General features: G+C 49.7%; 2 protein-coding genes across 3 annotated transcripts in view; one reads left to right on the top strand and one right to left on the bottom strand.

The window, feature by feature from the left end:
• On the top strand, positions 1 to 6,907 carry CNP (2',3'-cyclic nucleotide 3' phosphodiesterase). The gene is made up of 4 exons (XM_050911956.1): positions 1 to 45; positions 2,460 to 3,129; positions 3,712 to 3,854; positions 4,428 to 6,907. The coding sequence occupies exons 1-4, from the start codon at positions 43 to 45 to the stop codon at positions 4,878 to 4,880; spliced, it is 1,269 nt and encodes a 422-aa protein (XP_050767913.1). The 5' UTR covers positions 1 to 42; the 3' UTR covers positions 4,881 to 6,907.
• Positions 6,901 to 14,854, bottom strand: part of DNAJC7 (DnaJ heat shock protein family (Hsp40) member C7) — a 25,746-nt gene continuing 17,792 nt past the window's right edge. For both annotated transcript variants that reach the window (XM_050911953.1, XM_050911954.1), the window contains exons 11-14: positions 14,564 to 14,710; positions 14,174 to 14,326; positions 13,548 to 13,610; positions 6,901 to 12,671 (exon numbers count right to left, since the gene is read on the bottom strand). In XM_050911953.1, coding sequence (XP_050767910.1) covers positions 12,634 to 12,671; positions 13,548 to 13,610; positions 14,174 to 14,326; positions 14,564 to 14,710 — 401 coding nt within the window. In that variant the 3' untranslated portion in view covers positions 6,901 to 12,633. The remainder of the gene's footprint in view (positions 12,672 to 13,547; positions 13,611 to 14,173; positions 14,327 to 14,563; positions 14,711 to 14,854) is intronic.

The raw sequence follows: 14,854 nt of genomic DNA on the forward strand, positions 1-14,854 counted from the left end.
CCGCTCCGCACCGGCGGCCGCCCCGGAGCCGCTACCCTCACCATGGTAAGTGGGGGGGCCGGGGCAGGCGCCCCCCCCCCTTCCAGGCGCGGGTTTCGTTTCCCGGATTAGGAGGAAGCGGCGGCGGCGTCGCCGAGACGTGGGCGCTGGGCCCGGGGGGCGGGGAGCGCAGCCGGGAACGGTCCCTGGCCCCGGGGTCCCCGCGGTGCAGCCGGGGGTGCAGCGGCTCCGTCCCGGGGGTCCCGGGCTGCCCCATCCCTCCCTGGGGGCAGCTGGGGTACGAGCACCTTCGATGCATTCGATGCCTGGAGCAATCGCTCCCTCCACGCGAGTCCCTGTCCCGCGGGGAGCCCCGGGGTGCGGAGACAAGCGGGAGCTTTGTGGGGACAGTGGGGAGGGATGGGACAGGGGCGCGGGCTCAATGGGGGATTGTCTGCCCGGGGAGCCCAGCGCTCCGCCGACGCGGGGCTCTGTGGGGCCATTGTCCGGCCGGGCCGTACGTGGCCCCATCCCATGAAGGCGACTATTATCCTCCAAGCTGGCGGCTGAACAATGGGGCCGGAGGGTGTTTTCTATTATTGTTCTTTTGTTTGCGCGTTTGAAAAGCGGCCACAGTTACTGCGATCACCAGCAGCTGCCTTCAGCAAAAGACCTGGACTGGCCCAGCCGCAGCCCTCGCCCTCGCTCGGCACGCGCGGCCCGGCCGCAGGAACGGCGAGGCCAGCCTGGCCCAGCCCTGCCCGGAGCCGCTGCTCGGGCCGAGCGTCCCCCTTGGCAAACAGGACCCTTACACTGCGAGGAGGAGCAGCTCTCGGAGGTGGCTCATGCCATCTGCTTCCCCTTGTACGATGACCTGAGAGCCCTGAATCCATGGGGAAGGCAACCCAGGGGTCCCAGGAGAGCCGTGTGCTCCTCGCTCTTCTCGGAGGCCCATTCATTCTTGTGGCAGGAACTCTGCACCGGCTTTGGGAGCGGGCACGGCTGCCCCGGTGTGCTCGGGGCTCACCGTCCCGGTGTGCTGCACAGGAGCTGAGCCCAGGGCAGGCAGCGCTCCCTGCCCAACACGTCCGTTGAAGCAGTGGGGCCCTGGTCCTGGTCCCAGGGCGCTTTGGAACCGAAACCCACCTCCACATTCTGGAATAAGGGATAGAAAAGTTAATCGGCTGAATAGTTGTTTTTTAAACAATGTCTTCGCCCTGCAAACAGGAAAGCCGTATTTTTTCTGCCATGGGCAGAGCAGTTATGTTGTATGTAAAACCCCTCGGCTTTTGCATCAAAGGCAAAACTTGCTCCTTCAGCATCAGTCCGTGGCTGCTGGCACAGCGTTCGGCTCGAGAGCCGCTCAGGGGCTGGGCTGGGCGAGGAGGCAGCTGGGGAGGGAAGGTGGAGAGGTCGCACATTGACCCGAAAACCAGTGGTTGCTCCCTTGATGCTATTGAAAACTCGCACAGTTGAAGAAATCCCTCGTTTCCTTCCAGTCCCGTGTTTTCCCAGGCCCTGCTGGGAATTAATCTGGGATTCCAGTTACCGGAGCTGCTGGCAGGAGGGGAGGGAGAGCCAGCGCCAGCTCCCCAGCAGTGCTTGTCCCGGCTCGCTCGCTGCTGCCAAACGCGAGCATTTCTTGCGGTGCTCGGAGGGCTGGTTTCACTTTCGTGTTCAGCTCAGCGGCTGCTGGGAGGGGGTTTGTCTTTGCTGGAAGCCATTTCAGTTGCTCTTCATCGCAAGAGGAGCCCAAATTCCCTCCTCTGAGGCATTCGGGATGCTGATGTTCAGTGTAGCGTGAAGAAATGGCAGTTCTTAACGCGAGAGACAGCATCCTCGCAGGCTTCACTCAGAAACAGCCTTTCCTGTGGGGACGGAGGATCCCTAGACAGACTTAAATCCCTTTGCGGCCTTTTTTATTCAGATGAAGCGATGAGATTGCAGCAGCTGTTGCAACCTGCTGGGACTTTCCGTTTCCCGTTTTCAGGCGGAGTTCCCCACCGCACGCTGCGCCCTTGTTATCTAGTAGCCACGAGTATTTGTTTAAGTGTTCAGAAATAACTTTGACGCTTGAAGTGCCCTGCCCCGGCTGTAGCTTTGTGGCAGCTCGTGGTGCCTGTGAAACGGCAGCTGCTGCCACATGACGGGTAAAACTTCCCCTTCCCGGTCGGGCAGGACCGCAGCTGGCCGAGGCCGGAGCGGAGAGCGGAGCTGCGCCTTCGGCTCCTCAGGTCAGAAGGCCGGTGCCGGGGGGCGGTGGGACAGGGCGCAGGTCCCCGCTGCGGGACCAGCCGGGGTGGCTGTGAGAGGTGCTTTAAGCCGAGCAGGGCAGGGGAGGTTAGGGGACGCAGGGGTGGAGAAGTTCCCTGCGCCCCCCTCCTCCCAGCAAAGGTTCTCGACGGCGTGTGCTTGTGCAGTGGGAACGCGCGGTCTCTCGGGGTTGCTAGCCTGCAAAATACTTTCTTCTTGCATTTCAGAACAGGGGCTTCTCAAAGAAGAGTCACACATTCCTGCCTAAAATATTTAGAAAAATGTCTACTCAATCAGCGAAAGAAAGACCCGAAAGCTTGCAGTTCCCTTTCCTTGACGATGAAGATACCATCTCCACAGTCAAAGAATCTAAAACCTTTTTCATTTTAAGAGGCCTGCCAGGCAGTGGGAAGTCCACTCTCGCCCAGGCTATTCAAGATAGGTATAAAGATGCCTGCAAGGTCGTCTCCGTTGATAGCTATAAAATTACACCTTCAATAAGAAGCACCATTCCTGAAGAGTATTCAAAGGTGGATGAGGATCTAGTTGACTATTGCAAACGAGACATCAGCGTTATCGTTTTGGATGACACTCACCATGAGAGGGAACGACTGGACCAACTCTTTGATATTGCTGACAAATACCGGTACAAAGTCATCTTTGCCGAGCCCAAAACCCAGTGGCGAATGGATTGCTTGCAGCTGAAGGAAAAGAATCAATGGAAACTGTCAGTGGAAGAGCTGAAGAAGATGAAGCCGAGCTTGGAGAAGGAATTCTTACCCATGTATTTTGGGTGGTTTTTGAGCAAAAGAAGCTCAGAGATCCTGAGGAAGGCTGGCCAGGCCTTCTTAGATGAGCTTGGAAGTCTCAAGGCCTTCAAAAAGGAGAGTAAATACTGTATGTATAGAAGTATCTTACCAAGTTCTTACTCTGGTGATGAAATGTTAACACAGCAAAAGGAACAAGTTTGGTCAGCTGCTAAAGTGAATTTCTAGTTAAAGTTAGCAACAAGACAAACTGTTTAAAGCTACCAATCTGTTTCCCATAGTTGACAAAGTTGCTGTTGCAAGTAAAAATACATGCAACAGTTGTCCCTAAGAAGTCTGTTTAGCTCTGACTGTAGGGAGCTGGGCCCGGATGGCAGCAGCGTTACCTCAGGTGGCTGAGCATCCCCTGGGCGCTGCGAGGAGTCAGAGAGAAAAGGGAAGGACTGAACAACCTTGTCCCTTCAGGGACTTGTACAGCGTCAAGGTTAAGACGAGCCATGATGATGCGTGGAAGCTTCTGCTTTCTGGTTACATCCGCTGTTAGCCTAGGTGGAAGGAGGAGTTTCATTTACCCATCTAGTCCTTTTGAGCAGTAAGAAAGATGAAACATGAAGGACAGGTTGGTGAAGAAAGCTGAGACGGGACTTAGGCTCGTGGGGTGACATCAGGGGGATCATTTTTTGATAGTAATATTGTTTACCTGTATTTGCAGTTGCTTCCGCTATCGAAGATCCCAAAATAAAAATAGATCTCACCAGCTACTTTGTGAAGAGGCCGCCCGGGGTCTTACACTGCACCACAAAATACACCGAGTTTGGAAAAGCAGCTGGAGCTGAGGAATACACGCAGCAAGAAGTGAGTACCGGGGCTCCGACTCCTCCCCACGACCCCAGTCTCCCTCCCCCTTCCCAGCAGGGGATCCAGGAGCCTCTCAGGGTGGGCTGGGGACGTGGCTCCGCTTGGAGCGGAGAGGCCAAACGTAGGGACAGCGAGTACGTCCACGCAGCCTGTGCAATAGAAAAGTCGTAACTGGGGGAGAGATGGTGCCTATTTCCTGTTAGTTTCCCAACAAAAAACTCCTGCCCCCCCCACCCCCACTTCCAGCATCCTCTCCAATAGCTTGGTTTGAATGACGATGAATTAAGGTGTTTACACTTCCAGCTAAATTATTTCAAAACAGATAAGCCCAAGTTAAATATTGGAATTTGTGAAGGAAAAAGCTGTAACCAGCTCTGAATTCATGGAGCAGGAACTTCAGGCCATGATCTTCTAGTTGCACACAGTATTTCAAATATGTCAAAGCAAGAGCTACCGTGATCAGCCAAGACCCTGAGCTCGTGGACAGTAAAACCAACCGCACAGCTGTACATCCCACCCCTCTGCGGTCAGTTAAAGCTGTGTTCTGGACTTGTCTCCCTCTTCTCCCAGGCTGTGAAGGCTTCCTACGGCAAAGGCTTCACCTTGTCCATTTCTGCTCTGTTCATCACAACAAAAACTGTTGGCGCTCGCGTAGAGCTGAGCGAACAGCAACTGCTGCTGTGGCCTGGAGACGCCGATAAGATCCTGCCCACCGACAGCCTCCCGAAAGGCAGCCGGGCTCACATCACCCTCGGCTGCGCCAACGGCATCGAAGCGATGCAGACTGGGCTCGATCTGCTGGAGTTTGTGAAACTGGAAAAGGCAGGGAACAAAGGGGATGAAGTGGGGGAAATTGGAGGAGGGAAACTGCTGTATTTTGATAATGGTATGTGGATGCTCATCCTTTCTAAAAAGATGGATGTGAAGGCAATATTCTCAGGTTACTATGGAAAAGGAAAACTTGTGCCAACGCAGAGCACCAACAAACGGGGCTCTGCTTTTAGTTCCTGCACCATCATCTAGGAGCATGGGCAGGGTAGCTTGTTGGTTTGTTTTTAAAAGGCACGTAACTCCTGTAACCTTTAAAAGTGTAAAGAGAAATAATTCTACCTTTACTAAAGTAAGCCCTTTTGCCAACCCCAGTGTGAAGCCTCTCTGCGGAGAGAGTTTATTGGCCTCGGAACGAGGAAGAAAACAAGCAGCTCCTGACTGACAAAGGCAAACCGTCACAACTGATGTCAATAGCCGAAGTGCTGCTGAGTGTGTTTTAATGCAAGAGTTTTGGAGAGAACCAGCCGTGGTGTTCTGCTTGTTTTCTTCCTCAGAGGAAGACCAGCTATGGTCTTTTATAACTTCCCTATGAACCACAATCGTTAGGTCTCTACATGTCAGTCCTATAAGCGGTGGCAGACCAAAGCCTGTACGTAACCGGTCTGAAGCCAAGTGAACTGTGTAATGTCTCTCCCCTTCTCCCACACCCGAGGGACTGACATCAGTCGTTCTGGTCGCTGAATTACTGGGTAAAAACCAGTGAGCCCCAGTTGTGGATCCCTTCTGTCAAGCGTGGCAGTTACTAACAGTTTAGCCCGTCAGAGGAGGCCTGGCGGAAGGCAGCAGGGCATCCAACGGCCTTGAGCAGAGGTCGGCCCTGCAGCCCGCCAGCTGCGCTCTGCCCCTGCTCATGGTCGCTGTTGGCACGTGAACGCTTCCTTCCTTGCAGGGAAGAGCCACGCTGGCGAGCGGAGAGAGGGGAAGCGCACGGCCAGGTGATCTCTTAAAGACGGCTGTCGCGGGCTTAAAGGGAAACAAGTGAAATAGCGGGAGAGGCATTCAGTTCCTGTAGCATGGCTCCAGCCGTTTCACTTCACGTGTCAGAGTGGGCTGGACCGAGCACTGCCCAGCGTCCTCGTCCTGTAGGGAACAATCCTGCCTTGGCAGGGGGTGGAAGAGATGAACTCATGTCTTTTCCATCTTATTTTATAGAAACTAAAATCATGTCTGAAGTATAGACCTGTACTTCATGCAGGATTTTACTACTTTTCTCTAATGCACTTGAATGTTAAAAGTTAGGATGGCAGTAACATTGTAATTTAGGAAGTAAGTGGAGGTATCATAACTGTGTAACTTAAGTCTGCTCAAACCTAAACCTGGGAAAAAGTTAATGATCAAGCACTTCTGTTATTAAGTCTGTTTTATTGAAACTTGTGTTTTTGCTCTTAGCCAGGCTGCCTGCCAGTTGCTCAGTGGATCTGTGGCCACTGCTTTACTGTAACACAAAGCTCAACTAATGACTCGCGTCAGGACAAGTTTAAACTCACGCTATGGCTCAGTGTTTGGGGAACTGCATTGTGAAATTAATCCCGTATTAACATATGTAAATACTTACGGTGTTTGGCAAGCGTGTGCTGGGCTCCTGTCTGTAAAGGAGCTGCGGCGTGGGCACAGCTGACCCGGAGCTGGGCGCACACTGAAACCCCTGCTTGGGAAGCCCAACGCTGCCCGCGGAAGAAGCCTTTCTCCTCCGAATGTTTAAAACAAAAGCAAGGAGTGCTTTGGGGCTAGCCTGGTACGCTCTGCAGGTTTGCCAGTAAAGCAAAATACTTCCTGCTGTTTCAAAAGACAGAAGATAATAAATTCTCATTATAACATCAAATTATATATGCACGCCCCTGTAGCACCTGTAATCCTCCCTTACCTTCAACAGAGGAACCCTACTGGCTTCTGTGCCGGCAGAGGGGCGAGTGCCCGATACTCAGCTCGGGCCTTTCCCACCGGGAATCTCTCGCGGGTTTGTTCCACCAAAACTTTACAAGCGTATTTCCCAGCGCCCGCCCAGGACGGCTCCCGTGGGAGCGCAGGAGCACGCTGACCCCCTCTCCCTCCGGCGCCCCGGGAACAACCCAGTGCTCCAGGTCACGTCCAGCACTGAACTGCGCAGCTGGAGCATCTTGTTTATTTGCCTGTTCAAGAACAACAGTGAGACTGTCGTCATTTAAGTTTTTATTAGTTTGTACATCATATACAGTTTATAATAAAGTAAACCAATTGCATATGGTTTTGCTTCAGTCTGTGATATTCTTCATATAAACACATCATTATGAATTATGCCTAATGAAGTAAACAACAAATATTCACATTTTTACCATTCACATCCTAGAAAGGTAAGGGGCCGAAGAGGGACAGTGTTCGTACCGATGCGAAGCCTGTCTTGGAGAGGATGACGTGTTTGGCAAAGCGATGGGGACAGCGATTGCTCCATGCAATTACTCCTTTCCTCCCACTGGAAAGGTTGAGATATTTACACTGAGGTAAACATTCAGAATTTCGATTCAGATAAATACTGCAGCACAGGGTCTGGCATCCTCTCCAAGCTGGCTTCACATCGGCGTCTGGTTTGTCTTGACTACTCCTTAATGTCGTTACAACACAGCAGGTACGCATGCAATGAAGGCGCTCGCTTTGCTGTTTCGCACTCAACCCCTCCAACATTGCTTCACACGATCTCTTTTGAAGCACGAGCTTCATGAAGTGAAAGCAGGGAGGAAGACGGGGTAATCGAGGTCAGATTGGCTCTGCCGGCACGGCAGCCAAGCTGCACACCCAGCCAGAGGCAGCAACCCAGCATTCCCAACAGGCTCCTGCCTTCCCGAGCCACCCCGATCATGCCGAAGCTCTAGCCCAGTAACACCGCGTTGCAGACAATGCCGCGCCTCGGCACCCTGCTCACAACATTTCATACCAGAGCCTTCCCTCAGAGGTCGGATCTATGCTAGAGTGAAAACTCGCCTAGCACTACTCAAAGAAGAGGGGGTAATCCTGTCCCTGACTCTGCAGGAGCGGGGAAAGCCAGGGTACGTCAAGGAAGGCCAAAGCGTTACGCATCGTCTTTCCATGCCAAGCACGGGTCCTGCTGCCCTGGTAAGCAGGGACAACAGGGACAGCTCCAGAAAACGGTACGGCTGCGCGCGAGCGGCCTCCAGGAGAAGGGAGGGTCGCAGAAGCGCTGCGATCCAGTCTGCCACCTTTCAGCCTCAGTTACAGCACGGCTGCAACAGCCCGAGACGGACCTGGGCGCTGCTCGGAGAAACTCGGGTAGGTGCAACACGCGAGCTGTCCTTTTCCCTAAGAAAGGGAAGGGGAGGGGAGGGTACAAGGCACAAATTTAAACGGGATGCAAACCATCCACTTGAAGATAAGTGAGTATCTTTAGTTATTACTGAAACTGAGGAAGTAATTTTGAAAGAAGAGCAAACCACTGTGTGGTCCAAACGCTTTGGTCATTCAATTGGTTGAGGAGCGATTCGGCCGAGCGCAGCCCCCCAGCGCGCAGCCGGCTCGGAGACCAGCGCTCGCGGGCGGGCGCAGGAGCTGAGCCGGTTTCCCTATCGGAAACAAAACAACAGCCCAGCAGCTTTCGCTCTGTATCCCCGTCAGATACAGAAAGCTGAGGGACTTGCAATATTCCAGCGATAACAATACTGTTGTCCCTAAACATCTTTTTTTTTCCTTTCTCCTTTTTTCCAATTTGCATTAATGTATTTACAAAACAGTCAGAAGCCTTTAGCACTAAGGATCCAGCTTTACAGCAACGCTTCCAAGTTCACAAACGAAACCATGTACTTTCCTATGTAGCACGTGTAGCCGAAACAGCGACGAGCCTGTCGAAGTGGGCAGCCAGAAGCATCGTAATGGTCTTTACAGCTGATTTCAAGTCCAGGTTCAGTGTATCTGGAAAGGACTCTCAATACTCCCCCGCAAAAGGCGGAGCTGACACAGCATCAGATTTGTGAAGTAAATCCACACGAGAAAAAACACACCAGGCTTTGTGGTCTAGAGGTCCGACCATCGTACATGCAAGTATCTCCCACACACTAACGTTACTGATGCGTGTTTTCATTTTTAAAGCATGAAATTGCTTCCATTTTCATTTGAATGCAACTGCATTTCACTCTCTGAAACTATCTCTACAGCAGCTCAGACGCCACGAGTATCACGATTAGGCAAAAAACCATCAGAGGGCAAGCGTAATAGTCAAACGATTCCTTATCTCCTTGTAAACGCTACAGAGTCACGACAACAGAGCCTCCCTGCTCACGCTTGGTCTGCCGAGAGCCACGCTCCGCACACACGCACAATTTTCCCTGTAGTTTCACAGCTTTCACGGAGGAAGCCGACAGCTACTCCGCCAGTTACCGAGCTGTTCAATAGCAATTACTTCCATCACATCCGCTAAAAGATCCCTCCCTTACACACCAGCCCGGTCTGGCTTTTAGCCACGTCAGCTCTGCTGTCTCTGGGTAATTCCCATCGGCAGGAGCTCTCACAGCACCAACCATTCCCCTTCGGAAACACCGGGCGGGAGCTGGCAGGCCGAAGGGCAAACGTGCACCACGCAGCGAAAGCTGCTCGGCGTCTGTACGTCGGGCTGTTCACCAGGCAGAGCAGGGCATGAGGGATTCTGCGCGGGGAAGAGCCTGGGGGCACGTTCAGGTACACGTCAGGGTCAAGCATCAAGGCTCTTGCTGTCACGCCAAAAAATGAACCTTGCAATAATCACAAAGGCCGACTTCCAGAAAGAGAACTCTCTTCATGAAAAGGAAGGGCTTCACCATCGGCTTCCTCCACCTGCCAAGTTCACGTGGTGGCCTACAGTCACACCGAGGGGAACCGTACGCTTCTAAATAAGGCTCGATGCACGTGTATCCACTGTGCTCGTGCTTCAAGGGTGTCACCTACAGCAACCGCCTCCTGTCACCCCCATTAGCTCTTTATCACTCTAGAAAAAGCACAGGCATCACACCACTTTAAGATACTTATTCATTATCTCTGTGGCAAATTCCTACGTCTGGCAGCTCCTGTCGAGCCGAAGGAAGCCAGGGAGGTCCGCAGCGTGGTAGCAGCTGGAAAAATGGCACCAAGGTTCCCTGTGGCTACGTACAGAATACAACCCATGAATAATGTTCCGTAACTACCGAGTGTGAAAGGTAACGTTTCAAGCAATGCACATCTAAGCAGATTTTTCTGACAGAAACAGAGTCCCGTGTCTCCAAGCCGTGCTAGGACACGATGGAGGTTACAAAGCCACCGCACCGCTATCTCCAGGCGCTGCTGCTGCTGCCCTGAGGTAAGGGGAGAGTCCCTGAACGCCACAAACCCCAGCGCGCTGTGCGAAAGGGAGCACGTGTTCGCCTGCACTTTGAATCACATTATAACGCTCCTTAGAAAAGTCTTGGCACTCACCATATTAATATTTAACTACATTAAATCATGCACTCATGTACAGTTTTATAAATATCTGCTGTATACATTTTCTCTCTCGGAAGAAAAACCATTCCACTTCTGTCCTCCAAGGAACGGTCTCATTCAAAGTCTGGAGAGAAGGAAGCCTGTCGCACTTAACTGGGGGGAGGGGGAAATAATAATAATAATAATAAAACCCACTGACAAATGCAGGACACGTCTCTGCACGGTGATAAAAGACTGAGAAAAGTCCAAACTGTACAGTAATATCAATACACACAGGACAAGACATTATGAATCCAGAATGCCACACTAAAACAAGTCCTGTAAACTCTGATTTACAAGTGCCGTGAGAGCTGGAGAAGTGTCAATATGCATAGACCAGTATCTCAATTCTCCAGACGATTACCGTTTCAGAGTCTGAAAGACGCTAGGACCTTATTTTGCTCTCAGTGCAATCCAGACAAGTCCATCACGTTACACTGGTACAAAGGAAGTTAGAATAAATGTTGTAGAGCCTGTTTTTGGAAATATTACTCAACATTGGCTCATTTTAAAAGCTGACTTTTGAGTGAGTTATAAAATACTTTCTTTATTCTGCAGTACAAGAATTTAAGCCCTTAAATCCTCCCTCTATGAAAGCAGATTGTCAAAAAATCTGACAAAACACAACGCCAGGACTGCAGTACTCGGCGGCGGCAGCACCACGACACTATTGCAACTGTTGGAAACGAAGTTCGCTTGCACTGCAGCCTAGCAACTCTGTCCCACTGAACAGGACAAGTACAGCCCTCAAAAGGAAGGAAGACAAAGATGTTAGCATTCAAAGTAATCATTTCATGCAATGAATTCATTGCAATTTTTGTTCCTGCAGTAAGAAGTTAAATCAGGTTTTATATAAAAGTTAGTGTCAGGTTTCTCTAGGAGAGTCTTGCACGTATTTGTACAAACACCCGTTTTCTCAGCCAAGCAAAATTCAGCCCTCCAAACGTCACTACACTACCGCAGGTCAGTTCAAAACGCTCCAGATACAGCAACGCTGCCGAGACTCTGCCCTTCTCGCTGGTGTTGCCGAGTGCCAACACACTTTCTCTCAAACCCCACTTCTGAGCGAGACTGCCCGAAGCTCTGCCAGACAACGCCACGCGCTGTGCTCCAGCACCGTTCTACAGACAGTACTTAGCTTGAACAAAGCACCGAGTCAAAAAGGTTCTTCACTCTCTAGGGAAAAGGGAAGAATTCTGGAAGCAGCGTCCTCTCCCAGCTGAGATCTTGCTGTAACACTACATTTATGGTGAAAAATAAAACAGCATTCACGTTAACTGGCAGTACCACCAGGCCAAATCCATTTTCAATTCGAGACGGTGCAGCTGCACGCAGCTCCAGGCTTTAGGCTCCCCCCGCCAGCACTTGTCCTGACATTGTGCAAGAGAAGCAAGCGACAGACTGTCAGTTCAGAGTTTGACTTTGCATTTTCTTGCTTCTTTGGACTAGTAAATCACTTCTAGTTGAAAACTACTTGACTAGTTTAACATATTTGTACAGTTCCTGTAAACATTATGAGAGCACACTGCTGCACGCACACAGTAACCGTTTTCAATTATTAACCTGAATTTTACTTTGCATTTCTTCAGAGCTAGAAAGAGCTCATCCACATTATGGATCAGTAACACGCAATCAAACATCAAGCTCAACAAAATCAAGTTTTAGCACAAATACTAAATGTTCAAGTGGATTAATTAAAAAAAGTACGGTGAAGAAATTCAGCCCAGAGCTAATTCAATATTCCCTTCAACAGGACAATTCTTGGAGTGGAAACACAAAGCCCTTAATTCTAGCTGCATCACAGGGAATTCTCACATCAGCCACTCTTTGAAATCCAAAGAAGCATTTCTCTGATACAAAATTGTTAAGCTCACACGTTATCATTTAAGTTAATGCCCAAGTGTACCGTTCTGGTAGAACCATGGCAAAAAAAGAAAAGAAAAGAAAAGAAAAGAAAAGAAAAAGAAAAGAAAAGAAAAGAAAAAAGACAGCTGGCAGGTAAAACGCGATTGTATGAAACTTGATTGAATCTTGGCAATATTTTCAGAAGATTAAGTTAACTTACAAGTTACTACAAACCCTGGACATGCTGCCATACTGCACTCCGGAACCAACCAAAACAAAATAGGAGATTACTTCACCCTCTTACAAGTCGAGATTCTGGGAGGACTTCAGGGAAATCCTCTCTGCTGAGGAGCAGGAACAGTCTGAAAGTACGGGCCAGCATGGAGGGACCAAAAGATTCAAAGCTTTATTTTTTTTTTTTTTTTTAATAAAGTTAACAGTAAAACAAAATTCACAAGCCTTCCCCTCCCCGAGCTGGTTTCCTCTTCACACACAAAAGCACACAAAACAGAGGTCTCCAACCGAGAAAAATGAAACTGCTCTAAGTACAATGAGACATGATGAAGGAAGGAGTCTAAGTATGTCCGTATTCAAGGTTAAAATAAGCAGATCAGGTATGTGTGGGTGGTTTGGTTTTTTTTTTTTTTTAGCCAAACTGGAAAAAGAAATTTCCAGGCCCAGAAGCTGAAAAAGAAAATGAAAGATATTAGCACTTTCAAAATTCAAAGACATCACAGTTAACTACCATCCTGCAGTAGCTTGATGCCAAGCCAGTACTTAATCCAACCAAAAGCATTTGAACAGGTAGGAGAGAGGAGATCTTCGCTATGCATCTCCAGCCGCTAATTTCCAACAAGAGTAGACTACTGATAATATGGGTAAAGGAGGCAGATTTACAAAGAGGAAGGTAAACAGTACACAAAGCGTGCAAGACTTCTCAAAATTCACTTAACAAAAGACCTTGGGGAACACACACTTCCCTAAGGGGTGCATTGATGGTGCACTTCCTAGCTAAGGGCTGAGAGCTCGCTCAGCGCTGTATAAAGCCATGCTACTCCAAGTGTGTAAAGAAAGCCTCACCACACGTGAGGTTTGAAGGGACAGTGAGTAACAGCTTCTTCATCGCCTCCAGTCACCTCAAAATGTTTGCAGGCAGAGGCCCTCAGGAGGATTCAGCGTTACGAAACGAGAGCGCGGTGTGATACACACGCACAGGACTTCTGACCAAGAACCGCCTTCTGTTGCTTTAGCCCCAGCAGCTGTGTCCCAGTGATGGTCAACTACTCCTAAGCAGCAAAGCAGCACTTAGATGGCAAAGCCTACACAGACTTCCTGAAAAGGGAAACCTTGTGTTACGTTGCTTTTGAACACAAAAGAACCAGAACCGGCCATCAGCTGGGATGCTGTGCAGACAAAACTTTCCAAGAGCTAAGATACTTTTCTATGGAAAAGTCAAATACTCTCCTCGAACAGCACATCCACTCTGGGAAACTCGGCTGTCCTGTCAAGTGATTTGCGTACTTACGTTTCCAAAGCTGACAGGAGAACGCTTCCACCTACCTTCAAAACTGAAGCCACCTGGCCCACCAAAGAAGGCCTTGAAGATATTATTTGCATCGAAGTCTACAGGGAAGAGAAGGAAGTTTTGAGCTGAAGTGAAACAGCCAGTTACAGTTTCCACAATTCAGAAATTGTCACTTAACTGAGGGCCCGTAAAGCATTGTACAAGCGGACAAAAAGCTATAAACAAACAGCTTGCTCTGCCTGAGCACTGCTACCCAGCAGCAGAGAACAGGGCCACTGACAGTAGCAGAAAACAGGTAAAAGCAACAGTTGTCAGAGAGACAATTTCAGTCACAAGGGCAACCTAAGAACTTTGGATAAGCAGCAGTTAGGGACCCACAATCTTTCTATTATGCTATTTTACACTTCCTGTGAAAGACTTCTGCCTAATGGCAGCTACTACCTGCCGGCTCCATCAAGGATAACATCCACCACATAACCTAGACTGTTCACAACTTGAAGCATGCAGTGCAGATCTGCTATTTAAATGCTTTCAGAGACCAAACCGACTCAATTCATAGGATTATTACAAATGGGAGGTTTGCTTTAGAGGATAAGGCAGACTCTAAATGGTCTAATCTTTTTAAAGGCTGCCATGGTAGAATATCTTAAGGAACACTTACCTCCCATGTTCAATCCATCCTCTTCTAGATCCTGCCCGCTGTCATAGCGGGCCTTCTTCTTGGGATCTGACAGGATGGTAAAGGCTTCACCAACCTCCTTAAATTTCTTCTCCTCTTCCTTCTGTACTTCTGCACTTGCCCCACTGTGTCGGTCTAGGGATACAAAAACAAGCAGGAAAGAAGCTTTTAGTTTCTAGTGCAAATGGAAAATGCTACACGTTCCCAGCTACTGTCACAGACTTAGATCTGTGGGGTCAGAAATGCTATCTGTCCAGAAATTCCCTCTCATATTTATTCCTGCCTCTGAGTGATGGTTGCGCAGGGCACATGCATGGAGCAAGGGGATCAAAGCAACAATACATGCTCTAATAACGGACTGTTTGTGGGTACCTGGATGATGCATTAGTGCTCTTTTCCTGTAAGCCTTCTTGATCTCATCTTCAGAGGCATTTTTGTCAACCCCAAGGATTTTATAGTAGTCTTTCCGTTTGCTCTTTTTCAGTTCCACCTGTGCGTTCTTTAGAAGTTGCTTGTGTTCTAGAAAGAAGCGCAATGCCAAAGGAAAGCGGCGTTAGCGTCAGGCACAGCCTCCTGCTTTAAAAGAGGCTGAAGACCAACACGTTGAGATGACCTGGGTTGAGGGATTCGAGTGCCACAAGTAACCACCCCACTTGGATTTAC

Source organism: Gymnogyps californianus, chromosome 28 (genome assembly GCF_018139145.2).
Source record: "Gymnogyps californianus isolate 813 chromosome 28, ASM1813914v2, whole genome shotgun sequence".
NCBI lineage: Eukaryota > Metazoa > Chordata > Aves > Accipitriformes > Cathartidae > Gymnogyps > Gymnogyps californianus.